Source organism: Marmota marmota, unplaced genomic scaffold (genome assembly GCF_001458135.2).
Source record: "Marmota marmota marmota unplaced genomic scaffold, marMar, whole genome shotgun sequence".
In the NCBI taxonomy this organism is placed as follows: domain Eukaryota; kingdom Metazoa; phylum Chordata; class Mammalia; order Rodentia; family Sciuridae; genus Marmota; species Marmota marmota.
The window spans coordinates 65,382,795-65,410,209 of NW_025999842.1; the positions used below are offsets into that span (position 1 = coordinate 65,382,795).

Here is a 27,415-nt window from a genome sequence, read left to right on the forward strand (position 1 = left end):
AGTAACAAGGACCGAGCTGCTCCCTGGACACCAGGTGGTATGTTTGTAATGCAATCCCATGCACCTGTGGGATATGGTCAGTGTAAATTAACATCTACAGTTTAGAATTGTACTCTTATTTGAATTACAGGAAAGGCTGGGCTATATGCTGAACTGTTCTTGTATGTTATTCAAAACTTATGCTTCATTTAAAATATAAACTAAAAACTGAAATAATTACTGTGTACCTGGAGATTTCTGTTCAACCTAAAAATTGTTAATTGATCCTCCCTTTAAACACTTTATGGGCATAGAAATAAGTTGTCCCAGTATCACAGCATGAGAACTTTTAATGTACTTGAATTCAACTCTGTGGACTTGGGAAAACAGAAGAACAATGTATTTTTTTACTCAGCATAGATAGTCCTGATGCCTGCCAACCACTTCATTTGGTGCAAGCTGAAGAAACAGCAGTGTTCTTGCACCTGGGCAGCAGTGTGGGCTCATTAAGGGATGGTCAGGTAAGGATAACAGAGGACACAGCCTTTTCCTGGCTCTTCTAAATGATGTCCAGTGCTGCAGACTTTAGCATCAATCTCCAGATGAGCTGAGACATCACGTTATATAGCCTTTATGCCTCCATTTCTACTGCCCCCTCTGCTTTTTTTCCCAGTCCTGATGATTGAACCCAGGGCACATACTAGGCACGTGGTCTACTACCACTGAGCTACATCTCCATCCCTTAGCAGCTTCATTTTAAAACTCTGGTTCTATTACACATTTGTTTTTGTTTTTGTTTGTTTTGCTTTGGGCCCCCCATATTTTTATCACCAAAAAAAAAAAAATTTAAAAATGTAAGTAACTGTTCTCTGGATTTTATAGATCAGTTTTATTCCAGTAATTCATAAATAAGGTCTTTAAATAATTTGATATAAAAACTTCAGTGGGGCTGGGTATGGTGGTGCACACCATAATCCAAGCTGCTCGGGAGGCTGAGACAGGAGGATCTCAAGTTCAAAGTCAGCCTCAACAATTTAGCAAGGCCCTAAGCAACTCAGCAGGACCCTGTCTCAAAAAAAAATCTAAAAAAGGACTGGGGATGTTGCTCAGTGGTTAAGCATCCCGGGTTCAATCTCTGGTACCAAAAAGGAAAAACAAAATAAACATCGTGGGCATTTCCCAAACCTTTTCAAGCAGAATATACTTTCTTTTTTTAAAAATATTTTTATTTGTTCTAATTAGTTAACCATGACAGTAGAATGCATTTTAACACATCATACATAAAGGGGTATAACTTCTCATTCTTGTGGTTGTACATGATGTAGAATCACACCGGTCATGTAATAATATTTGCACATAGGGTAATAATGTCCAATTCATTCTTTATTCTCCCTAGCCCCATGGACCCTCCCCTCCCTTCATTCCCCTCAGTCTAATCCAAAGTACCTCTATTCTTCCCTAGCAGCCCCCACTTATTGTGAATTAGCATCTGCAAATCAGAGAAAACATTCAGCCTTTGGTTTTTGGGGACTGGCTTATTTCACTTAACATGATATTCTCCAGCTCCATCATTTACTGGCAAAGCCATAATTTCAGAAAGCATAATATACTTTTTTCCAGTAACTCAGCTTCTGTGAGCCTGGATCACCATATACCATGAGTATAATAAAACAAAGACCATCCTATTCTCCAGCTTAACCTTCAGGTGTCACTCAGCTAATGTTTATGGTGTGCCTACTGTGTGCAAGAGACTATTTTCCAGAGCTGCACTAAGACCACATGTGGCTAGTTAAACTGAATAAAATTAAGAATTCACTTTCTTCGTTGCATTGCCCTGGTGTTGTTCAAATGCTTTAATAGCCACAAGAGGTGAGTGGCTACTGGGCCATAGGACATTTCCATTATGGCAGAACATCCCATCGGACAGCTCTGATTTAAGTATTTCGGTTTCATGAAACAAACGTTTTGGAGATTTGGGAAGGAATTGATGTACAGTGTTTAGAGTGATATTCTTGATGAATATGAAGTTTAACATAGTTTTAGTTCAGAGGAACTCTAGACACAGGCTCTCCGTTGTTTGACCGTGGTTTTCAGCTGTGTAGTATGTAATAGGACGGACGGCTGCTGTTTTCGGAATAGGCTTTTGTTTGCTCCTCTTGCACCTGGGCCCGTGCCTTTCTCTTCCCTTTTTTGCTTGTGGAGACCTTTCCCGTCCTTCCCTCGAGGCCCTTTTCGGTTCCTTTGATGACTTGCCAGCCTTTGCTGCTTTCCGTGGTTCCCCTGCAGGCTGGGGCCTCCGGCAGCAGGAGTGGTGTTTATGCAGGACCTCAGTCCTGCCCTCCATTCTGTCACACTGGTTCATCAGGAGCCCGCTCCCTCCCAAGTTCTTCATACACAAAGTCCCCGAAGCTCCCACAGCGTGACAGTGCTTGCCTGAGAGAGTTAGGGTTATCTGTTCATTCAGCGCATGCTCGTGGGAGGGCTACTGTGTGCAGGCCACTGTGCCAGACACCAGACACTGTGCCAGGCATATCAGGATGAAAGATGTGAATAAATAGATTAGTCAACGTTCACGGAGCCCGGGGGGGGGGGGGGGGCCTGGCCAGGCCAGCAATGATGAATGCATAAAAACTCATAATCTATTTTACCACATAATTTGTTCTATACAAGGTATCATTTGCCACAGAGCTGTTCAAGGGAATTTAGATCATTGGACTGAGTTCGGCTTTTTTTTTTTCCCCAAAAAAAATTATGCTTCTCTCCAAAATCAAGCAGAGAGTCAATAGGAAGTCCTCTCCTACTGATTCAATATAAATAGATGACATCCAGTGGAAGTACCTTATCAGGCCAGTTTTTCATTTTTACACTAAACCCCAAAGATAAGTTAACTGATATTTTTATTTATTTACTTATACATATGAGTGAAAAAGAAACACCATCATCGGAATCCCTGGGGAGCCTTGGACGTAGGCTTCCTTCCTTTGTGAGTTGAAGCACTTTATTTATTCAACACAGGGTCTTATGACCCAAGCTCGGGGTACAGATGGCACATTCTCTCAGGGTCTCAGGGGATGGTACTGGACATGTTAAAGCCCCCAGGAACCACCTTCCTCTTCTCCAGGGAAGGTGAAGCTGAGGTTCGGGTAGCAGAAGTGCCACTGCCAGGGCTAGACACCAGTGCCTGCTGGACACAGAGCTCGGCAGGGCAGCGAGAGCGAGCAGGAGACACAGGGTTCGCTTCCACGGCTGGCCTCTTCCTGTCGTCCCAGTACCATCTTGTTTAGATCCTCTGTTGTGTGTAGGTGGCTGCAGTTTTCCTAAAGAGACTAAAACAGCAACTCCGTAAATTCCGCCTGGAACCTCCTCAAAACGCTTTCTAGTAAACAGGAGAAAGGAAATAACTTTGTTGACCAAAGATGCACATTTCCTTGACAGGGTTAGAAGCTGGGGCTCAAAGGGATATTCGTAAACCCATGCTCTCAGCAGCATCATTCACAGATGGTGAATGGACAAGCCAAGTGCATGCACCAGAGCACGGTCACCCTCAAGGAGTGCAGTTCTGACATGGTGCCCCGGGTGCTCCTGCAGGGCACTGTGCTCAGAGGCAAGCCAGATACAGGCGGACCCGTGTGATTCCACTTGTAGGAGGGACCTAGAGCTGCCAGATTCCCAGAGGCAGACAGCAGAATGGTGGTTACCAGGGCCTGGGGTAGGGTTCAGAGTGGCTGTTCAATGGGTGGAGTTTCAGTTTTGCTAGATGAAGAGAGTTCTGGGGCGGATTGTATCAAGATGTGAATGTGCTCAACACCCCTGAACTGCGCACTCAGAGTGGTTAAGGTGGTAAATTATATGTTGTGTGTGTGTTATTAAAATTAAAATATTTTAAAATAGATGCATTCCTTAGGATGTTTTCATGTTTAAAAATAAGAGTAAAAACTCACTAAATCCTTCACAAGGCGTCCAGTTGTGAATTTTTCCTTAATTATTAATAGAAAAATCACACTCCTTGTTATCAAATCATAATCATAGCACAGTAAAGAGTGAATTCTTTTCATGAAGTGTGTTATGAATAGCAGTATCTATGTCGGTGAACTTCAGAGGAAACCTTTCTTTCTCTCCACCCCACTGCCTCACTGAATAATAATATTACTGAAAGCCTGTACAGCACATTTGCCGTGTGCTTTCTCTCCCTTGCTTCCGTGTATGCAGTAAAGTGATGTACAATATTTACATCCTTATATTTTTAATTTTTTTCTACCACTGGGGTTTGTACACAGGGCCTGGCACTTGCTAGGCAAGAGCACCAGGACTGAGCTGTTCCTAGCCCTTTTTATTTTATTTTGATACAGTTTTTCAGTAAATTGCTGGTCTTGAACACGTGGTCCTCCTTCCTCAGCCTCCCGAGGAGCTGGAATTATGAGTATGTCCCGCCGTGCCTGGCTCACATTCGTATCTTAATGATGAAGAAATGAGTTCAGAGAGGTTCTATGAGTTAGCCAAATTTAGGCAGGGCCCACGTGGAACCCATGCTTAATAAACAGGAAATTTGGAAATCATCATTTATTTGTCCAAATATATATTGAGGCCCTCCTAGGTGCTCCAGGGCTGTGCTATATCCCTTCTTTAGGTAAACAAGAGATGATGTCTAACAGCATTGAGCTAGTATGAACATTGACCCTTCTACATTAGAAATTGCTCTGGAGCTCGGGCATGGTAGCACTCACAACTGTAAGCTCCTCTGGAAGCTGAGGCAGGTGGTCACAAGTTCAAAGCTAGCCTGGGCAACTTGGTGAGCCCCTGTCTCAAGATAAGAAATAAAAAGTGCAAAATGGCTGGGGATGTAGCACAATGGTAAAGTATCCCTCGGTTTGGTCCCCAGTACCAAAAAAAAAAGAAAAAGAAAGACATTGCCCTTGAGGTTGACCTTTAGCCCAGCCTCAACTTTACGCTCACACAGTGGTTCTTTGTACCACATTCCTGGCACCAGTTCAGCTTATGCTGAATTCTCCCAGAGTGGACAGGCCACGGCCCAGTGAGGCAGCTTCCTAAGTTTTATCTTGTTGGATAACTCTGTGCCCTGTTTCAAAGTTATTCATACAAATGTACCATGGGCCCTTGCCAAGGAAAGTCCCCAAAGCATGCCACAGGCTTCTGCTGCGTGGGTGACACCAATCATCCCCCAGTGCTCAGCTCAAGAATCATTCACCAAACAGGGAAGCCACTAACTGCACCATGCTGCTGTATTTTCTACCCACAGTAAAATTATGAACAATTTTGTCAAATGCTTTTCTTTAAGAATCACCTTGTCTGCAGCATATTCCCTTCTTAATGAACCAATCTTGTTCTGTAAGACCAATTTTGGTGTCTCACAGCAATCTGCACCTAGGTCTTCCATCTCTCACTGTGGACACCATCTCCCCGAGCACATTCTATTTACCAGTATCTGGTCTTTTTGCATATTCTTATCATGCTGCAGGATTTCTCATAATTTGCTCATGTGATAATAGATTCATCTCTGATTTTCCAATCAAATGTTCAATCACATTGATATCTATATTAAAATAGTCTTTTCCTGCTCTTCCTCTCTTCTCTCTCTCTCTCTCTCTCTCTCACACACACACACACACACACACACACACACACATACACAGAGAGAGAGAGAGAGAAAGAGAGAAACTCTTCTTCTATGAACCAGTATTTTGTTTTGTTATGGGTTTTTGTTTTGTTTTGTTTTGTTTTGTTTTGGTACTAGGGATTGAACCAAAGCTGCTCTATCACTGAGCCATATCCTAAGCCCTTTTAATTTTTTGAGACAGGGTCTTGCAAAGTTGCTGAGGCTGGCCTTCAACTTGTGCCTCCCACATTGTTGGAATTACAGGTGTGTGCCTCTATGCCTAGCCAGAACCTCTTTAAAATGTGCGTTAACTATTGAGTTAAGAGACTCTTGTTCTGATATATAAGACCATTAAAAAGCAGAGTATAAACTACATTTTCAAAACTCTCCAGTGGAAGAAAATGGTCAACTAGATAAGCACACAAAATTGGCTGAACATCTGAGGCTTCTTTTTTGCCAGTTGACTTCTGCCCTGAACATTCAGTGGTTTAAGAGTAATTGAAGGAGAAATAAATAAATAAATAAGAGTGATTGAAGTGAAAAGAGAGTCTGTGCTGAATGCCACTGTTGCTGAGGAGGGACTCTCACAGGGAATTTTAAGCAAATATCAAAAACCTCACCACGCTTTCTCTTCCTTCTTCAACCAGATTAAAGTTAACAACTTTGGCCAGGCGCTATGGCACGTTCCTGTGATCCCAGCAGCTCAGGAAACTGAAGCAGGAGAATCACACGTTCAAGGCCAGCCTTAGCCACTTAGAGAGATCCTATCTCAAAACAAAAGATGCAAGTGCTGGGATGCACCTCAGTAGTGGAGCACCCCTGGGTTCGATCCCCAGTGCCAATAAAAGGAAAGAGAAGTCTACAACTTTGTTGTCTCTGTGTCTCTCCAGCTTCCAATTGTGCAAAAGATAAGAACCATTGCCCAGGCCGTGTATGGAGCCAAGGATATCGAACTCTCTCCTGAGGCACAATCCAAAGTAGATCGTTACACTCAACAGGTAAGAATTGTACTTGTAGGGGAAAAAAGAAATACACCTGGGGTTCTTGAAATACTCCCTTGGCTTGAAGACTGGAGGTGTCAGCCTCGCCAGCTGAACGAATCAGCCAAGGTTGAAGTACCGTCGTTGGGTAGAGCACTGGCTACCTCATGCTGAGGGCATATGTCCTCTGACATGTGCATCATTGACTTGAGACTCTAAATGTGTCTGTCGTGGGTGGTGTCACCTTTGTATGCGATACGTGGCCCGTAGTCCCCCTACTCTGCAGAAACATCCAACCAGTGCTCTGTTGAGTAGCTGTGGAGTCTGATGTAGACGGTTCTAGTGCTTCCTCTTCACATGAGCATGCTGCCCGGTGAAGCAAATAGGAGAGCAGTGTGTGAAGATGGGAACATTCGGGATTCCCTTCCATGTGAGTAGTTTGTTGGTCTATTGCCGGGATTGCTCACCAATTTCAAAGATCCATCATCATCTACCTCTGGAAAATGACAAAAGTAAATTTGCAAGTGACCGTAAAGGTGGCCGTAATCCAGAGCACGAGCCACTGTCTCATCCTCTGTGGATAGGCAAGAGCAGTCCACTGCACTGCAGGATGTTCCGCCATCATGACCAAAAGGACCATGTGCCTCGAATGGCCCCATCCAGGTTGGCATGACAAGATGGAAGTTAGAGTGCTTTACAAGCTTACTGGCCAAAGAGCTTCATTAAGAGTGACATCAAGCTGGGAGCCCTAGCGCACGTCTCTAATCCCAGCAGCTTGAGAGGCTGAAGCAGGAGGATGGCAAGTTCAAAGCCAGCCTCAGCAAAACCAAGGCACTAAGCTGCTCAGTGAGACCCTGTCTCTAAATAAAGTATAAAAAAGAGCTGGGGATATGGCTCAGTAGTTAAGCACATCTGGGTTCAATACCTGGTTCCAAAAAAAAAAAAAATGACATTAACCTTTTTTTTTTTTTAATTCCCGAACTATTTATAAACCATATTTGTTATTTTGTTAAATACCGCCCGTGCTGACCATGGTATTCTCCCAGGTTTGGTAGGATGTCAGCAACTCGTTTCTTTTGGAAGTTTCCATGTGTGCTCTTAACTTCTAAAAAATGATTCCCAAACACTGCTCTGCACATGGTGTTGTTCTGTGATGAAATTTCCATTTGTATGCAATGAACTTAGTAAAATAAGGTCATTGTCATGAACTGTGAGCGTTTTATCCCCATGATTTTTTAATAATGTTACTTAGGACTATCATTTATTCTAATATTGAGTCTAATCTTTTTTTTTTTAAGTTTTAAAATATCTTTTTTTTAAGGAACTAATATGGTAATGGTATGACATTTTTTAAAAAATATTTCCATTGGCAAATCTTTAAATGGGCGAATCTTTATCAGTTCATAGACATTATTTCAATGTTTGATCTTCAAGGTCCAAAATTATGGGCACCATTTCTGAAGAGCAGTTGTGATATTTCCTCAGCAAAATTCTTTGTAGTATATGAATAGGGCTTTCAAAAAGAGAATTCCCCACCCGCTGCAACTGATAATACTCTGAAATGTTCCAAATAGTTTGAGGCCAAATCATAAGAACTCCTATGTGGGTTACCTCTGAGGATTGCATTCCTTTTATCTCTGTCTACCAAGGGAATATTCCTTAAAAGTTACGTGTCAAGTATGTGGTTGCAATTAATTAGCAAAGTCTCGAAGGAACACTGTGTGCCATTTAATCACAAGCAGGCTTTGGAGACACTGTCCTTTTTGTGAGACACCACACATGACTTCCTGCCCTTTCACCTTTGGAACTTGGGTCAGGCATGGGCTTTGGTCCTTAAAAATAAGAGCCTTAAAAAAGTGACCTCATCTTAGTTCCTATAATGTAATCGCAGATCAAATGGCCTTGATTCATAAACCAGCACAAAGGGTCCTTTGCTTCCTGACAGATTGAGACTGAGTGAAGGATGGGACTGAGAGACTCATTAGGGAGCCCCTCTCCAGATTACCTTTCTGGGTCCTGGATATTAATAGCCTTGGAAAGTGCTTTCTGCAGCTGCTGCTGCCCCTGCTGTGCCTAAAAATAGCCTGGCTTTCCCCCACACAGGAGCCTACTGCTACCTTCTCTTCAAGAAAATTTCCAAAATAAACAGTAGACCCCCAACCTACCAAATACTGGCACCCGGGATGAGCTCTCACCTTCAGCCTCTTGCTCCATGAACACGTAGGAACAGCAGCTCCTGGTGCGCTGGGGTCTGAGCCAGTATTGCTATAGAGATTGTATAGACGGCAAATTCAGCAAGTTCCAGGAGACCAACATTTATACAAATGAACATGTTTCCTTTCCTTTCTTACAGGGTTTTGGGAATTTGCCCATCTGCATGGCCAAGACCCACCTTTCTCTGTCTCACCAACCTGAAAAGAAAGGCGTGCCGAGGGATTTCATTCTACCTATCAGCGACGTCCGGGCCAGCATAGGCGCTGGGTTTATTTACCCTTTGGTGGGAACGGTGAGTCACAGTCTCCACAAACCCCGATGGATCAGTATTACCTCGAAGCCTAAAGTCCCTGTGCTCGGCCAGCTCTCTAGAAATGGTGTGTTAGGGAGTGATGGATAGTTTTTGCTACTTCTCTACCAAAACAAAAAAGAAAGAGGGATGGGAGCGTATCTCAGTGGTAGAGCACTTGCCCAGTTCAACCCATAGCACCACAAAAACAAACAAAAACCCTCCTCTGCTATTGTAGTTTGGGCTTTTCTTTTCTCAGAGCAGGTGTCCATGGTCTATAGAATCATAAAACTGGAACCAGGCCGGTGGCACACACCTGTAATCCCAGCAACTTGGGAGGCTAAGACAGGAGGATCACAAGTTCAAGGTCAGCTTCAGCAACTTAGCATAATCCTATCTCAGAATTTTTTTTTTTAATTTTAAAAAGCTGGGAATGTAGCTCAGTGGTAAAATGGCTGAATGTTCAATCCCCAATACCATGCAAAAAGAATCATAAAACGGATTCTCCTGGGACAGGGAAGAGCAGACATGGAAGAATTCTGTCTGCTGTGTGACCGGTGGAATAGCCGAGAACAGTGCTTCTCAATCTTTTGCATCACGACACTCAAAATAATAAAGCAGAAGTGAAGAGGCTGCTCATGCTGGACTTGGACAAAGTCAACCCAGACACTCCAAGAGCTGGGAGACCAGAGCCTCACCTCGGCCTCCCTCCTGGGCACATCACCTGAGCAGCTCTGGCTAAGAACATTAACAGGTCACCTGAGTTCTCATTTTTGACATAGTAATCTGCATTGCTCTAGTGTGATCAGTATGATATTTCAGGCTGTCGGTGGGGAGAAGACAGGAGATGAGCAGAGAAATAACAGCTTATCACAGCACTTAAAATCCACCATGGTGGGCTTCCCTCTAGCCACACAAGGCGGGCCCTCCCTTGGCTCCATCAGTGGCCTACGTTTGACATCATCTCACATGCAATGCTCCTAGATGAGGCGGGAAACAAAAAAACCATTCTAACTCATTATTGTTACCGTCGTCATTGTTACAGACTGACCTGAGCCCAGACAGAAATCATCCTAACAGCCTTTTTGCAATCAACCATAGGGCTCTGTTTTGCAGGAAATCAGTGGATGGTCAAAAAGTACAGAATTCTTCCCACACAAGAGGCACAGGGATTCTGAGAGGGGTGGGTACGAGCAGCAGAGGTTTGACCAGGACAGAGACATCTAGAGTGTGCTGTTCTGGTGTCTGGATGCCCTCAAAGCCAGGGGAAGCCAAGGCTCTACCCAGAGGAGGGGAAGAGAGAGGAGATGGCCAATGTCCATAAAGGGCTCAACCTCAGAGCTGGAGAAGCCGTGGGTTTCAACTCAAAGGCACAGAAGTACACAGTGTCCCTGCCTGAGATGGTGCAAGGCCCTGGCGTTGATGGGGCAGGAGGTGACAGGGAGGCTGAGAAGTGGGGTGGGCTGGCAGCATGGGACCCAGTTGGTAAGGATGTCAAACACCCACCTCAGGGGACTTGACCTTCATACTGAGCACACTGGGGAGCTCTCAGAAGGTGGGGTTTTCTTAATTAGAAGAAGAACGTAGTCTGATTTGTAATTTTGGAAGATTGCACTGGCAGCGATGGGGAGAAAGTTTAGAGAAAGATCAAGACCCAGGGAGGCAAGTTAAGTCAGCTGCGGACCAAGGCAGTGGGGGTCGGAAGTGCAGTGCAGAGGTAGATGTGCAGAGTGGAGGTGAGGCTGAGGCGTGTTTTAAAGGCAGCTGTCTGCAGTGGGGACAGGGCAAAGGGACCGTTCCATTTTGGTGGCTCTGTATGGCAGTACCACCGGGCATGTACAGGATCCAGGAAGAAGGCAGTCTGACAGGGCCAGGGATGAGTCCAGCTTGGGCAGAGAGTTTGAAGGGTTAAAAGGAGATGTAAAATATGTGGCTCCATTAGAAATACAGACACCGCACTCTGAAGAAAGGAACAGGAAGGTGACCTTGTGGCTTTTTGTGGGGGTTTATAATGCAAGGAACCAAACTCGGGGCCTTGTGCAAGTGAGGCAAGCACTTTACCACTGACCTACACCCCAGCCCGACCTTGTAAGTTTTAGAAACACAGAGGACAGTGTCCTTAGGTAAGAGAAGGAGCAAGGCTAGTGGGAGTGCAAGAAGGACAGGCTAAAGGAAGGAGTCCTGGAAAACACCAACCCTGGAGCAGGCCGAGTAGCAGGAAGTTTGCAGGGAGTGGGAAGGACGCAGAGACATCCCCAGAAAGTTCAGGGGCACCAGAGCCAGGCACCTGAGTTTGCAGATGGAGGGAAGGATAGCAACAGGGTCACTGAAGGGAGAAAGCTTTGAATAAAGTCAGGACTGGATGACATTTGAGGTGTACAGTCAGGTCAGCGATTGCTAGGATTGGGGTATTGGGGAAAGGGGATTAATTACAAAGGCTTATGAATGAGCATTTGGGGATGATAAAAATTCCCCAATTTTAATTGTGATGGTGGTAGTTCTATGACTGTGCATTTGGCCAAACTCGACCGACGGACACACCTAAAAAGGGTGAATTTTATTGTAAATAAGTAGATCTTTATTAATAAAAACAGGCCTGGTGCAGGGGCTTGCACATGCGGTCTCATCTACCCAGGAGAATGAAGCAGGAGAATCTCTGAAGGGGTTCAAGGCCAGCTTGGGCAACACAGTGAGGCCCCATCTCAAAAAAAAAAAAAAGTGAATATTGAGAAAAGCCTGCTTTTTTGTTTGTTTTGTTGTTTGGGTTTAGTGAATTAATTTTTTCATTCTAATTAGTTATACATGACCGTAGGATGCATTTTGACACATTGTATGCAAATGTAGCACAACTTCTCATTCCTCTGGCTATACATGGTGCAGTCACTCCAGTAGTGTAATCAGACATGTATATAGGGTAATAATGTCTGTCTCCTTCTACCATCCCTCCCATCCCCACAGCCTCACCCCTCCCTTCCCCTCACTCCTCTCTATACAAACCCAACTTCCTTCATTCTTCCTTATCCCCCCACCTCACTATGGATTATCATCCACTTATCAGAGAAAACATCCAACTTTTGATTTTGGGGATTGGCTTATTTCAGTTAGCATGATGTTCTCTAGTTTCATCCATTCACCTGCAAATGCCATGATTTATTGAGAAGATCCTGCTTTTTATGCCTTTGAGTGGCCATGGTGATGGCTTGCCACTCCTGGGCTTCAGTTGGTGCAGGCCTTTGCTCAGGACTAGGAGGACAATCTGCAGAACAGGCCCAGAGGGTCTGGACCAGTAGGAAAGACAAGGGTGCCCAAAGAGAGAAGGACACGGGGACATCCTCCAAGCGAAAGTTAGCCTGATTCACAATCTGTCCTGACTCACCATGTGAGATTCAGAATCCCACAGTAGTTCACCTAGTGAGTTCATTCATTCAGCCAGTGTGCAGAAGGCCCTGCGCTCAGGGAGCCCCAACATAAAGATGCTGTCTCTGCTTCAGGCAGCTCACAGCTGGTAGAGGGGGCAGAAGTGAAATCCCAAGCACATGGTCTGCCTAAAAGATTGTGAATTTGATTGATACCTTATTTGCTTCCTGAGCACTTAATAATCATTAAATAAAAATCAAAATGTAATATAAAATCTTCGGAGCCACTAAACAAACATATGAATCTCTTTGTGCCCCTCTTGACACCAGCATATCCATTGCCAGGTAAAGACCTCAGCTGTTCTAGGAAATGAGAATTCTATCAACCATGGCTCTTGCCTGCACACCAGGACGGCTGCCTGCTCCTGATGTCACTCTCTGACTTATGACTAGTTAGAAAATGAATGTGTGGAATGGCCCTGGAGGAGCCCTCTGTGCCATTATCACACGTCACAGTGCCCCGGCGTTCCTCTTGTGGCCACACACAGGGACACGGTGAGCATCAGTGCACTGTGGTGAAATCCTCTTGAAACAATCAGTGTAAAGAGAAGGAAGGAAGCGGGGCCTGACCCAGTGGTTCCTGGAAGTCAGGAAACCGGCACTGGGAGGCGGTGGCTGAGAGGGCTACTTTCTATGACAGAGCAGGAAGCCAGGATCTCCTAATAAGGACCGGTATTTACTTTTCTTCAGCCCCACTCTGGGCCCTGCTGCTGGCTGCCAAAATGCCTCTGCTCTTCATCACCCGTGTGAGAGACGGGATAGTAATTTCCTGCTGAGATGACCAAGGGGAAGAGGAATGGGGACCTTGGGGGGACTGGCTTCTTCAGGTGGGAAAATCCGAGCAGAGTGAATCACTATTACACTTAATCATTTCAACATGTGCTGAGTAGAGCGCCCTTGTGATGCATATCTGTCTACCCACTCCAGAAGGAAAGTCCCCACGGGGACCTGAAACCCAGAAAGGCTCTCCGTTCTTCTCTGATGTTCACCCATTCATTCTTTTCCTCAGCAAGTCGTTGTCAGGTACCTCAGGCAGGCAAGGCCATAAAACCCTGTAGGTCTATAAGGGAAGAATCCCAACATAAGCAAGTCCTTCCTTGAAGGAGAAACGTCTTCAGAGTGGCTGGTGTGGGGAGATCACATGCAGAAGTACCGGAGGGCCCAACTTTACCCTCCAGGTTCAACTTGCTAAATATTTACTTTCACTTTCCATCTTTACTTACAGGTCACGTGTTTTTCTACCTTGAACTATTGCTTGACATTCTGTATAACCAGTTAGTTAATGCTTAAGTTGGCCTTGGTCAACACAATCTAACACTGATGGTAACCTACATGAACAGTAGTTACCATCAGCAGCTTCATGAATCCATTTCCCTTCCCAGGGCTTCTGCATGGAAACTGGAAGTTTCCTGTACTCCTCAGCTCAGGGGTATCTGAGGCCTTGGCTACCATTCTCACATCCTTCTAGTGTTTTCTATATTTGCTTTAAGGTCGCTGAGTTTTCCTTCCTAAAACATCTTTCTTCATTCCTAGTAAGCTTCTCATGTCCTCTTGCCTCTTTTGTGTAATATTTTTCTGGTATATTTTTTCCAACTTATTACTGAAAACTACAAAATAGCACCAGATTCTTGACCAGCACAATACCGCTTAGAATATCCTTTTATAACCAATAGTTGACCAGAGATGGATCTTAGGAGGAGGGAGGAAAGAACACATCATTTTTTAAGGTTCTCTAGTCTTCTATTCTACAAATTACCCTATTATGGTATGTTTCCAAAATCCTCTCAAAGCTGATGGTTTATAGAGCTCCATAAACCTAATAGTTTATAAAACTTCTCAAAAAACAATCTCATGCCAAAAATATGTAGTAGGTGGTCTTGGTTTTCTGGCTACACTGTTTTGATATGGTCTTTAAGTTTTCATACTTTACAAAGCCTGTTTCATCATCTGACATAAATTTCATGACCTAAAACCACTCACAGGGAAGCAAAGTATATGGAGTGATGTTGTGGGAAAGTAAATTACATTCCATGCAGGAAAAGACCAGGGAGATGACATCAAAACCTTAGCGTGGGACAGTGATACGATGAGCAGCTTTTCTTCCTCTTTGCTTTTCTGTATAGTCCACATCACCACATTGGGCAGCTATCAGAGAGTACAGTCAGTGGGGAGACGATAAACTCCAAGTTCTCGGGGGAAGTATACTACTGGAGCCAAACAGTTGCGAGGGACTCAGAACACATGCATGTACAGATCAGGCCCTTCTGTCACCTGTCCATCCTGTCACCTGCCCATCCCTGCTGTCGTACTGTGTTTCCATGACTGAAGAGTTGCGACCAAAGAAAAGACAAAGAGCTAGAATGCACCTATGAGAACTGTACTCCTGCTCGTGGTTCTTCTTGCTCTGTCTCATGTTTGTTCAACCCAAATTCTGCAAAGGAAGTTCAGGATTTTTTTCTCCATGTGAATGGGTCCCAGGATGCTGCTTATGTACTGTTTTAGGGTGGAGAGAGGATGAGGGAACCACTTCTTCTCACCAGGCATTCTTTAAACAATGACTCATTTCAAGACAGTTGGCAAAAAGAGGTATCTGGCCAAGTTCGAATTCTTAGCCATTTATCCGTTTGAACTTAGTTTTCGGTGTGACTGTTTTACTTCATGTTGTGGCAAAGAGTGAAGCCCTGGAAGAACTTAGGGCATAAACTTTTTTTTATTGACCAAGATGGGACATAAAGTTATGCTATAATGGGTGCTTAGGATAGCAATCTCGGTCTCGGGTGAACAATCTCACAATTAGCATTTTTATGGCAGTTGGTGCCACACAGGACAGAGATCAGGGTGTGTAACTGCAGAGAGACAGACTGCTTCTTTCTCACAGACAGGTGAGCAAAGAAATGCAGGAGGCCCGGAGGCGAGGCGGGAGGCGGGGAGCAGTGGTAGGGCTCTGGGGCCTGGGGGCCTGCGCTGCTCTGCTTATGTCTGTGCAGTTCCTTCCTTCCCTCTGTCCCCCCGCAGTGCCTTCCCTTTGGCCCCCTGCCCTTTCTGAGGCACAGGGTGACAAGAAGGCACTGCATGCTGACACACACATTTTTTCTCCTCCTGTTGGGATTGGCCCAGGCCAGACCCAACAAAATGTGGAAGTCTGTCCAGGGACAGGGGACTAAAGATCAGCAGCAAAACAAGCAGTTTATGCAACTGGCGTGACCTTTGTCTTCACCCTGGTGACCTCACCAGGCCACATCTCTACCCAGGTGCACCCCTGACGTCATCACCTGGCTGGACTCCGGAAAGCAGGAAACTGCTGGAATGTGTTTGGGGAATTAGTGATGTCATCCCCGGCCAGTGCTGGAAGTGCTGGGTGGAGAGTTACTGGACTCTCCACCAAGGCACTGGGGGCCTTGGCACCCCGCAGAGTCACTGCCACTTGTCTCCCCTCCCCCCCCACCCTGTTCAGCCAAGCTTACTTTGTTTTGCCCCACTCCCTCTGCTGTGGAAGCATGTACTGAATGTTGAGTTGCCCGCTGGGTCTGATTCAGGTCAGTGATGAAGCTCTTTGCAACTCCGTGGGGTACCTTCCCCCCCTCTCCTTTAGAATCCGTGGCTGTACACTTGCTCCACTGGGTTAGACATGAAGGCGAATTCATTCAGACCTTTGTAGGTTTATAAATCAAACGCGTGACTCCTCACATTTTGCAGAGATTTATGGCTGGTTACATAGTGAGAAAATTAAACAGTGACTCGGAGCGAAGCTTTAAGTGAGATGTATAATCTGTAACACAGCAAAGGGCCCACCACGGGAGACCTTGCAGAACTCATTAGCCTGGAATGCCACTCAGGAGCTCGGCACCTGCACATTGTCAACAAAATCACCTAGACCCCGTCTCCCCCTCAATTTCCACTTCTCCTGCCTTCCCACTCCCAGCCCCATAAGTAAAGAAAGAAACTTATAGCTTATTTTGCACAAGTCTCTGCAAAGGACCATCCTGTCTCCAGGGCTCCTTGGCCCTGATTTGGCCTGACATCTGCAGTCTCTCTGATGAGTTTAAAATGAAGCACATTCAGCCCTGCTTCACCAGTGTCCTCTAACCCCATCACTGAATGCCTGCCTGTTTCCTCTTCACTCCTGGGCCTGAGTCCCCCTTCCACACAGTCCTTCCTTATCTCTGCATCAGAACTTCCTGCTTTCTCCCAAACAAGGCCCAGGCACCCACTGTGTCCCTGCATTAGATCTCCTGGCTGCTTTGCAACCACGCCTTCCGCGAGGGAAAGTCACTTGCGTCTGACCAAGAGAGGAGTCTTCCTGTCTTCATTATGCATGTTCAGGGGAGAGGAAGGTGACCAGCATGGTTCTCAGTTCCCAGAAATTATTTATCACATTGACAAGAGTAAAAAGCTTTGTGACTCATGGAAATGATATTTTCCTCTCTGGCACAGAAGGTCATCTAGGTCTTATCCATTTGTTTAGAGGATCTGTTCTCCTGGATTTGATGTGCAAATTTATTTTTAGCATAAGTATAAAATTACTCTCAATGAAATCAGCCTCAGCCAGGAAAATATATTGAGTATTAGTGTTGCCAGGTATTCCTACTATTGTACTGAATTTTTAATCCATTCCCATTAATTCCATGTGTAGGTTCTTTTTTTTACTTTCTGCATATGTAGAAACAGGGTGCTTGCAGTGCCTTCGGGTCTAGTGCTGCAATCAGCATATTGATCTGTTGTTTTTTTCTAGGGCTTGATACAATACTCATTTCTCTTCCACTTTCATCTATAGCCTACTTGTTTTCTTTTCCCCATTTTTGGTTTGGAGTCTTAGTATAATAATGACAACTAAAATAAATCTTGGTTCAGGACCTGAGAGGCACGCATAAATAATATGATGCTCACAGAGCTTCTTTCTATTCTGTGCCCCCTCGTTACTTTCATTATACTTTGTTAAGAGGCACGTAATCCGAAGCAGCACAGAATTAATATAAACCAAAATACCAGTTTTGCAAATTAAGGAAACAGATCATCCTTGGAGTCAGTCAGGGTTAAGTGGGAGGGATGAAAAAGGAAAGCTGAACTTTTAAGAAAAACCACATCCTTTAAAGCTGGAAGTGTGACTTATAAAGACATATAATTGATAATTTCTGGAACTGTTAGCAGTTTATGTATATGTGTGTGTGTATTTGTGTGTGTGTGTATATATATATAAATTTACCACAAATATTTTCATTTAATATGATATGCATGAGTGGACAATTTAATTATACATATGTGTGTGTATATATGTAAATTATATGTGTACATGTTTACATATATATCTATTTTATATGTATATAATATATTTATGTATATATTATATATGCATAAATATATAATATCGTATATTTATATATTACGTGTGATATATGTAATATATAATATGTGTGTATATTATATATGTGAATATTATGTTTACCCATTCATATCATCTTAAATGAGAATATTTGTGGTTACATGATTTGGGGATTATTGGTTATCATGTATCCTTTTCTTGGGAGTATCAATGAAAATCCAAAATATTTAATTAGCTCTGGCTATACTTACTGATATAAAATCAGAGAACCAATGTAAAATAGGTGTGGGGTAATAATTTATGTTTTAAATGATCAATGACAGAATTTTATCAAGTTCCTGGGAGATCCAGAATAAAAATTCACTATCTCCTTGCCAACCCCCCCATAAGAATTTGCTAGGTGCCCACACTAAGTATGCGTCCTAGGCATTTTTAATAAAGGTACCACAATCTGCTAAGGAAGAAGCTGGCAGCTGACAACGTAAGGAGCTGAATCCATCGTGGATATCTGTCTCCCTTTGAGATCCCCTCAACATGAGGAATCAGTTGTGGAGCGCATGGGACCATGTGTACCAAATTTGTTGGCTTCCTCAATTCATCATCCACTTCCCAAACTTCTCTGTGTTTCTCCTGGATACAGAGTTCCCAGGACTGGAGATGGGCGAGGTGCCCCTCCATGACCCCCAGAATGTGCTCACCTCTGCATCTTTCCCCACAGATCCCCAGCTGAGGCATAGTGTACTTTCGTCCTTTGAGCATCCTTAGCCTTGCCAAGTCACCTTGCCCAGGATCTCCTATTTGTCCAGACCCCTCCAGAATAGGAAACCTGTCTCCAGTTCTCTCTACCTTCCTACAGTGGGAAGCCCAGTGCAGAACATTCGTTAGCACTGGCATCCTGCCAACTCCAGCCAGCAATGGAATCGAAGTTCACTGCCAGTGTAAACTCCCTGGTATTACAGTTCCAGACTCAAAACCAGTCTAGAAATGCATTTTAGGAGATTTTTAGGAGAAACTCAAGGACTCACAAATCTTTCTTTTTCTCTAGCCTTTGGAATTGGTACTTTTTTTTTTCCTAACCAGTTACTGACCAAGAAGACTATGAAACCAGGTCCAGATACATTAATTTATTAGTGTCCTTAAATAAGGACCCACAGATCAATTGTCCCCTATAAAGGAAACAACAAACTATCAATCTGTACCATCACACTCCACACAAAACACTTCTGTGATCAGCTATAAGAAAACTCATAATCAAGCCAGGTACATGGTGCACATCTGTAATCCCAGTGGCTTGGGAGGCTGAGGCAGGAGGATTGCAAGTTCAAGGCTAGCCTCAGCAACTTAGCAAGGACTTAAGCAACTTAGACTATGTCTCAAAATTAAAAATTACAGTGGCTGGAGATGTAGCTCGGTGGTAGAGCACCCCTGGGTTCAATCCCTAGTACCAAAAAGAAAAGAAAAAGAAGGTGAAGAAAGAAAAGAAAATTCGTAATCAAGCATTCCCCAGTGGACATCAACTGAGTATCCTATAAGTCAATTAATTCTGACACCATCTACCTGTAGATGATGTTGGATTCTGTAGGTTGAGAGCTCAGTCCCACAGGACTGCCCCTGCTCCAGACACTAATGGCAAGTCTGGGCTACCCATACTCTGCCAGACTGACTGAAAGCTGGGGTTCCTGCTACCCACCTTGGCTTCAACTCATTTGCTAGGACAACCCCCAGAGCACAGGGAAGCACGAAACTGGTTTACCCTAAAAATTACTGTAAAAGATAACAGATAAACCGCCCAGTGAAGAGGTGCACAGGGTGAGGTCTGGACGGGTCCTGAGTGTGGGAGGCAGCTCTACCCTGTGGAGTTGGGTGTACCACCCTCCTAGCTTGCAGGTGGCTCGCCAACCTAAGAGCTGTCAACTCTTGTTCTAGAGTTTTCCTAGACTTTAATCTCCAGCCTCAATCCACTCCATTCTTAGAGGCTGGTGGGTGAAACTAAGGGCTCCAGCCTGTCTCCTTTTGGGGGTGCAATGGGGTACTGAACCCAGGCCTTGTGCATGCTATGCAAATGCTCTGCCCCTGAGCTACACCCAGCTCCCAACTGTCTCATCTTCTCAGTGTTACTGAACCAGACGGTCTGCCCACCACCCAGAAGGATGGTCCCGAACATGAAGAGTTTTGCAAATAAAAGAATAATTCGCCCATAGCCACACATAAGGAGACAAAAGGCCCTGCACTCAAGTCCACCTCCCCAGGGACAAGGTTAAGGATGTTTCAGGGATAAAAATAGGTTGGTCTGATGTGTAGGGAAGGTGAAGTCATCAGTGGTCTGCACATGCTAGCTTCATGGCTCTTCATAGGACCCACGCTCGGAAAAGGATTCGTTCGCATGACCTGAGGTGGAGTTGGGGGCCCTCTAGTTCATACGTTTGCCCACCAGATTCTTTGCAGGTCCAGTGGGGGTGATGGGGTTCAATAAGTTTGAACTAAAGGAGGCTTCTTCAAAAGTCTTTTGAAAGAAGCTTAAACCAATCATTGGCGAGGGAACCATACACGAGAGTGTTATCCATGGTAAATTAGTAGGTTTTCCTTGACCCGTTTTCAAAAGAAAGGGTGTGTTCTTTGATTTTTAAAATTTAGCTAGGGAAGGAGGATGACTCAAGTTTCTTAAAAGAGGAAAAATGTTATTTTCATAAGGAGACTTGGTTATGTGAACGTCACTGCTGGCTAGGGGTCCCAACCTGGTCATCTCGTTAGCATAAATTCAAGTATTATCCAAAGAGCTCATTATGAATGATAGAAGATGTGCCTACCACTCTGAAATCCCAAGGGTGTTAGGGGCCCTGTGAATGGAAGTGAGAACAAAGACAAAATATATAGTAGACCCTCAGCACCCATGGGTTCAACCAATCAATCATGGTCAAAAATACTCAGAAAAAAAAAAAAAGTGTCTCCACTGAACATGTACAGACTATTTTTTTTTCTTGTTATTTCATGAAGAATACACTATAACAACTTTTTTTTTTCATTTTTGGTTCTGTGGATCAAACCTAGGTCCTCACACATACTAGGCAAGTGCTGTACCACTGACCTACATCCCCAGCACCAGTATAACAACTGCTTATACAGCATGTACATTATATTAGGTATTAAAAGTAATCTAGAGATGATCAGAGTATAAGGGGGGGTTGTACATGTTATATGCAAATGTTATACTACCTTTTATAAGGGACTTGAGCATCCCTGGGTTTTCGTATATTTGAGTAGGGGTTGGGGTGAAGGTCCTGGAACCAGTTCCCTGCAAATACCAGGGCTGCTTGCTTGTCATATTATACCACTCCCAGCAAATCGATTGCTCAGCAGTCCAGCCCTTGGTGTGGAAACTGATGTCCACATTCTGTACTGACATATTACGGTCCTTACTTCAAGATTCACCATCATCGTCATCGTAGTCATCACCATTCTTACCAAAGCCCAGACATCCTTCCAAATGCTTCATAGAGATGAGCTCATTACTCATGCCAGCCCTGTGAGCACAGTAGGCGAAAAGCGACAAAGGAGAATTCTCATATTCTGTACATATTAAAGCTTATGGGCTGGGGTTGTGGCTCAGTGCTAGAGCACTCGCCTAGCAAGTGCGAGGCCTTGGGTTCAATCCTCAGCACCACATAAAAATAAATAAACAAAGGTATTCTGTCCAACTACAACTAAAAAATAAATTAAAAAAAAAAAAAAAAGCTTAGGAGCCAGGCACAGTGATGTACACTTGTAATCCAGCAACTCAGGAAGCTGAGACAGGAGGATCAGAAGTTCAAGGCCAGCTTCAGCAACTTAGCAAGACCCTGTGTCCAAAAGTAAAAAGAACTTGTGTTGTAGCTCAGTGGTAAAGCACCCCAAGGCTCAATTCCCAGCACAAAAAAAAAAAAGAAAAAAACAATTTCCCCCAAGAATAATACTTTCTTTTCAGTGGCAAATCAGTCAGTGTGTGTTCATGGTGTTGTGTGTGTGTGTGTGCTGAGCAGTAAGAAGTATAACCAAGCATGAAACCTGGTGCTGCCCTCAGGAGGCAGCAGGATGTTGGGTAGAAAAGACCAAAACACCTGAAAAATTAAAGCAAATACAGTTGGAGCTGTTTGTTTGCCAGAAGAAAGGCGTCAGTGAGAGATGCATTAGGTGTTCAAAGGTGACAGAGACCACAGAGTGAGGCAGGCTGGGAAGGTTGGTTGTAGAGGTTAGGAGATTAGACAGAGTACTGGAGATTCTGTGGGCAGAGGACCACTCTGGCAGCGACCTCCTGGAAGGGGAAGGGACTGAGGCTGAGAGACTTTGAGAGGCAGGTGCTATGACCTGGGTATGGTAATGAGTCCCAACAGAGCAACAGTACAGGTGGAGAGGAAGATGTCTGCAGCCAGGAGACTCAGTGACGTGGAAGCACTGGAGCTGACAAGTGGCAGAATGTGAGGAAAGAGCCCAAGGGACTCCTGAGGATCTGGAAGATGGCACAGAACACAGTCAGCCAACTGGCCTTGTGCGCCATGTTGGTTGAGGTGCGTGTTTGACATCCAAGTCCAAGTGGTCCATCAGACAGTTAGAAACTTGTTTCTAGAGTCTAGGAGAGAGGCTCTGGCTGAACTTTGGGAGTTTTTTTACATTGCAATGATATACAACCTCTGAATGTCTAACAGACGCTGAGGTTACTGAGCCTGAAAGACCTAATCCCTGCCCTGTAGGCTTAGTTCTGGGGAAAGCCAACAAACTGATACAGCCACACAAAGTGTTCCAGGTTCCAGGATGCAAAGGGACACAGGAAAGGGAGCCACTTCTCCAGAGCTGAGAACCTTCCCTGAAGTGCCTCCAGATGTTCTAAAAGGGAGCAGCACTTACAGAGGTGAGCAAGGATAATGTACTCTCAGCAGAGCTATGAGTAGGACCATGACCACAAGCTGCCTGAGAGGCAGTAGCTGGGAATGAGTTTGACCCTGAATACAGTGGGTGAGCCACCAGAAGCCCTAACCCACCGGAATGATGGGATCAGACCATAGCACAGCTGCAGGGGCAGTGTTGATGGCAATCTGTATGAGCTATTCCCAACCTGGGGGAACACCTGGGGTGGGGTGCTCAGATACTGTGTCAATATCTACCTGGACATTAAGGGCTACTCTTTGTAACAGTCAAAAGCCTTTAAACTTGTTTCAAACTATATTCTGCAAGCAAATAGAGTTGTACAGCAAATAAATTAGGAAATCTCTTCTGGTTTGAAATTTCATATATTATTTGTCTCACTTCTACAAATACTTCTGATGCAATATAATCCTCCACTTTTTACTTGTTTTCTATTGTATCAGAGTCATTATAAGGCCATCAGGACAGTAACCTAGGTTTCAGTCATCTTTTTCTCTTGTCTTATGGTATGGTTGATGCTACTTCCAAATGGCAAAGAGTTTGTCATCAAAGCTATAAAGTCACAGTTAGAGGTGAAAAGTTCTCTTTAATACCCTTGCATCTAAGAGAAGTGTAAATCCTTACTGCAATGCTCATATTAAGAAAGACAGGCTTTTTGTTTGTTTGTTTTAGCTAGATGTGGTGGCGCACACCTATTGACCCAGTAACTCTGGAGACTCAGATAGGAGGATCAAAAGTTCAAGTCCAGGCCAGGCCAGGTGTGGTGGTGCATGCTTATAATCCTAGCTCAGGGGGCTGAGTCAGGAGGATCGCAGGTTTGAAACTAGACTCAGCAACCTAGCAAAGCTATAAGCAACCTAGTGAGACCCTGTCTCAAAATAAAAAATAAAAAGGGTGGGGATGTGACTTAGCGGTTAAAACCCCCCTGGATTCAATCCCTTGTACACCCCCCCCAAAAAAAAAGAAAGAAAGTTCAAGACTAGTCTCAGCTATTTAGTGAGACCTTGTCTCAAAATAAAAAAAATAAAATAAAAAGGGCTGGGAGTATACCTCAGTGGTAGAATACCCCTGGATTCAATCCCCAGTACCACAAAAAAGAAAGAGAGGTGGAGTAGAGGTGGAGAGAAAGGTTGCAGGCTAGTATGTTTTGCCTCCTACAAGAGCTCATTACCAAAAACTCAACCCTCCAAGTAGAGGGCAGTCAGTGGAGCTCCTAGGTTGGTGAGGTAGTCTGTGTTCCCTCCTAGGTTAATATATAGAGAATTTAGCAAATTATTCACTTATAATCCTTTATGCCACTTAAAAATAACTCAATTAAAATGACTTTCATGTGGATGAAAAAGCTACAGAGGTAGCTGTCAGCTCTTCATCATTTATGATCATCACACCTGATGTTTTTCCCACAGTTGTTTTGATAGCTGGAGGTGGTGGTTGTAATATTGCTAAGTTTGTCATGAAGAGTGGAATGTACTCCTTTTTGGTGGAGGAAAATCTTTCTCAGGGACAGAGGAAAGAGACACCATACCTCCCAACAAAGGGAACCCACGGGAAGCGATTGGCTTCTTTGAAGTACTTGAGTTTTCATATGAGACCTGCGGGGGGGCCTTTCATTTTTTTGAAGTATTTCAGAACAAAACAAAAGTAAATTTTTTTTTTCCTACAAGCACATCACTCAAAAAAGAACAGAAGGTTTCATGAAGAATAAATAATTAAGCTGACGAACTAGAACTACAGACAGAATCCTCCTTTATTTGGACAGTGAACAGTTAATGGTACATGGAAACCATGTTGAGGAATCTCTGCGGCACTAAAAAAAACACACGCCCATAAATCCTTCCCAGCACTTCTTGTGATCACAGATCCAAGCTGAGGACAGTGATGGAGTGCTCCAGTTCATCTCAAGTGCACGAGCCTCCGCGGCCTGCTCTGCCGCCCCAGCCTCCCGCTGCCTGTCGGCAGCAGGAAGGCCCCGCGCCCTGCACCATTGATCTAGAAAAGAATCGCAGCAGGCAGTGAGTCCGCACAGCGCCTCCTTGTAATTTTCTTTCCTGTATCTTTTTTATTGAGCCCATGAACAGACATTTTTCTGGCCCAAAAATAATTAGCGCTTTTCCCTTAAATATAATGTGTATCCTTAAAAATACAAATTGCAAGGAAAGTTGAAGATAGTAATGGCTACTTAGTTTCAGACCAGAATGATTGTTTTGTGTGTGTGTGTGTGTGTGTGTGTGTGTGTGTGTGCGCGCGCGCATAGCTCATATGTTTCGTGATTATATGTCTGAATGTTTGATGAACTGGAGAAACAACTTGTGTTTAGTGAAGGGAATGAGATTTGGTGAAATATAATGTCAACATTGTTAAAATGCATAGAAAGACTTGGGGTGCAACTCTGTGGCAGAGTGTTTGCCTAGCATGTGTGAGGCCCTGGGTTTGATCCCCAGCACAACAAACAAAACAAAGCAAAAATAGTCATTAGGGGACTGGGGATATAGCTCAGTTGGTAGAGTGCCTTTCTTGCATGCACAAGGCCCTGGGTTCAATCCCCAGCACCTCCAAAAAAAAAAAAGTCATTAGATCTAATATTATGGAGCATTTACTATGTGGCAGACCAGGCTCTGAGTACTTTCTATTAACTCATCTGATGCTCTCAGCCACCGTCAGATCTGTCATATCACTGTCCCTATTTTACACTCAAGGAAACCAAGGCACAGAGAGGCTCAGTAACTCACCATGGTCATAGAGATTAAAAGTGGCAGAACAGTTTCAATCTACATATCTCCCCCAGAAATATTATACCATCTTTGTGCTGATTAGGTGGTCTTAATCTTTCACCTGTATGTTACTGGAAGTAACCCTTGATTCTGCTACCTAGCCCATTAGAAAGAGTAGGCTCAAATTATCCAGAACAATACCACTAGGTGGAAAGATGGCACCCCAAACCTTATTGCTTTATACACATTCATTCCATGTAGCCTTTAAATCTTCAGTAACTTAGGATGGATTTTTAAATTGTTTCTGTTGGTTGTCAGAAATCAGTTTTGCTCCAAAGGGAAAATTTTTAACTATGTCTTGTTGCGATTTTCCTGTAGCTTTTCTAGTCAACTGATAGCTTGTCCTGGGACTCTTCTAAGCCAGAATAACACTGCCACACTTTATAGTGTGGATCTTGGAGTCACTTGTCATCCATTGGTCAATGAGCTCGAGGCAGGTCCAGAACTGTTTTCTGAGAGCACCCTGGCTGCCTTGTTAGGGTGGGTTAAATGTGCCTTTGTCTGAGAGGCTGGTTTCGCTTTCTTGATTTCACAAAAGTATCATCAGCCCTCACAGCCGAGTGATGGGGCCAGTCATAGGGACACGCTCCCCAGGATGTAGAGTTCATGCACTCCTGCCATGGCAGAGGTCACTCCCCACGACCTTGCCCTGTCACCTCCCTGCCTGCTTATCAAGGTCCCCTTGGGAAAGAATTATCAGAAGAATCTGCAGCTGTCCATTCCTCTAGAGGTGGTCTGGTTTCTGTCCCCACACCAGATTGTCCCCCAGAGCTCTGTACTTAACATGGCCATCAATGACATGTCCCTGCCATCTTTCTTGCTATAAGGAAGAACCTGTGCTTGCCTAGCATGTGTGATACTGAGTACCTCTTACCCAGTGCCCCCTCCAGGAAGCTCTCAGAGGGAAGCACCTGGTTGAGCGGGCTCCTGTGCACTCCTTTGGTTTGTGGGACTTCTGGTGACCTCCAGCTGTGTGCTCGGCTACTTCTTCACTTGGTGACCAGGCCTGTGAGGACAGAACCAGTGCTGCTTTTCCCTTGTCCCAAATGCCAGGCCCAGCACTTGGCATGCAGCAGGCTCTGATCATTGAACACATTTCTTCCCACCCTGACAATAAACTTTGGGTTTGACTTTGTTTCCTTGCTGCTTCCCCCAGGGAAGGAAAATGCCTCTTCCTTGTGAATGTTCCTCACCTCCCTGCTGAGCCTCTGCCACTGTTTGCTCCGATTGCCAGGAGCCCCTGCGGCTAATAAAAAGCTCAGCCCTAATGATTGTAGCATGCCAGGACCCCATGCCTACTCTCTGATTGAATTGTAACATACTTCTCATGATCTTGATTCTGCCTTTTTTTTTTTTTTTTTTTTTTTGGTACTGGAGATTGAACTCAGGGGCACTTAACCACTGAGCCACATCCCCAGCCCTTTTTTGTATTCTATTTAGAGTCAGGGCCTCACTAAGTTGCTGAAACTGGCTTTGAACTTGCAGTCCTGCTGTCTCTGCCTCCCCAGTCACTGGGATTATAAGCATGTACCACCACGCCCGGCATCTGCCCATCGAATTTTTAGGTTTTATTATTAAGCTAATTCTCAGGTTTTTTGCCAAAAACCTCCCCCTTCTGGGAGAGACATCCAGAAGAGGGTGAAATAGAAGTGATAGTGCCACCTAGGAATGCCTCTAGACACCCCCCTCCAAAAAATATATGTGCGCTCACACACACACAGTGAGATGGTACTTCTACCTTTTCTTTCTAATTAAAACACTCCAGGGAATAGTCTGGCCTTTGAGGAGAGCCGTACATAGAATTTCATTTCATTGCTAGTGAGGGATAACCTATAGCATATTTATGGAGAGTCAGGGTTTGACCTCATCTCTTGCTTCATCTCCATACAGTCAGAGCTTAGCTGGTTTCCCACAGTGATGTTTTAATGAAATACAA

The 27,415-nt window shown here is 44.4% G+C and overlaps 1 protein-coding gene across 1 annotated transcript in view; it reads left to right on the plus strand.

Moving 5' to 3' along the window:
* Positions 1-27,415, plus strand: part of Mthfd1l (methylenetetrahydrofolate dehydrogenase (NADP+ dependent) 1 like) — a 192,095-nt gene that overhangs the window by 126,831 nt on the left and 37,849 nt on the right. The window contains exons 24-25 of the mRNA XM_015497975.2: positions 6,484-6,591; positions 8,927-9,079. Coding sequence (XP_015353461.2) covers positions 6,484-6,591; positions 8,927-9,079 — 261 coding nt within the window. The remainder of the gene's footprint in view (positions 1-6,483; positions 6,592-8,926; positions 9,080-27,415) is intronic.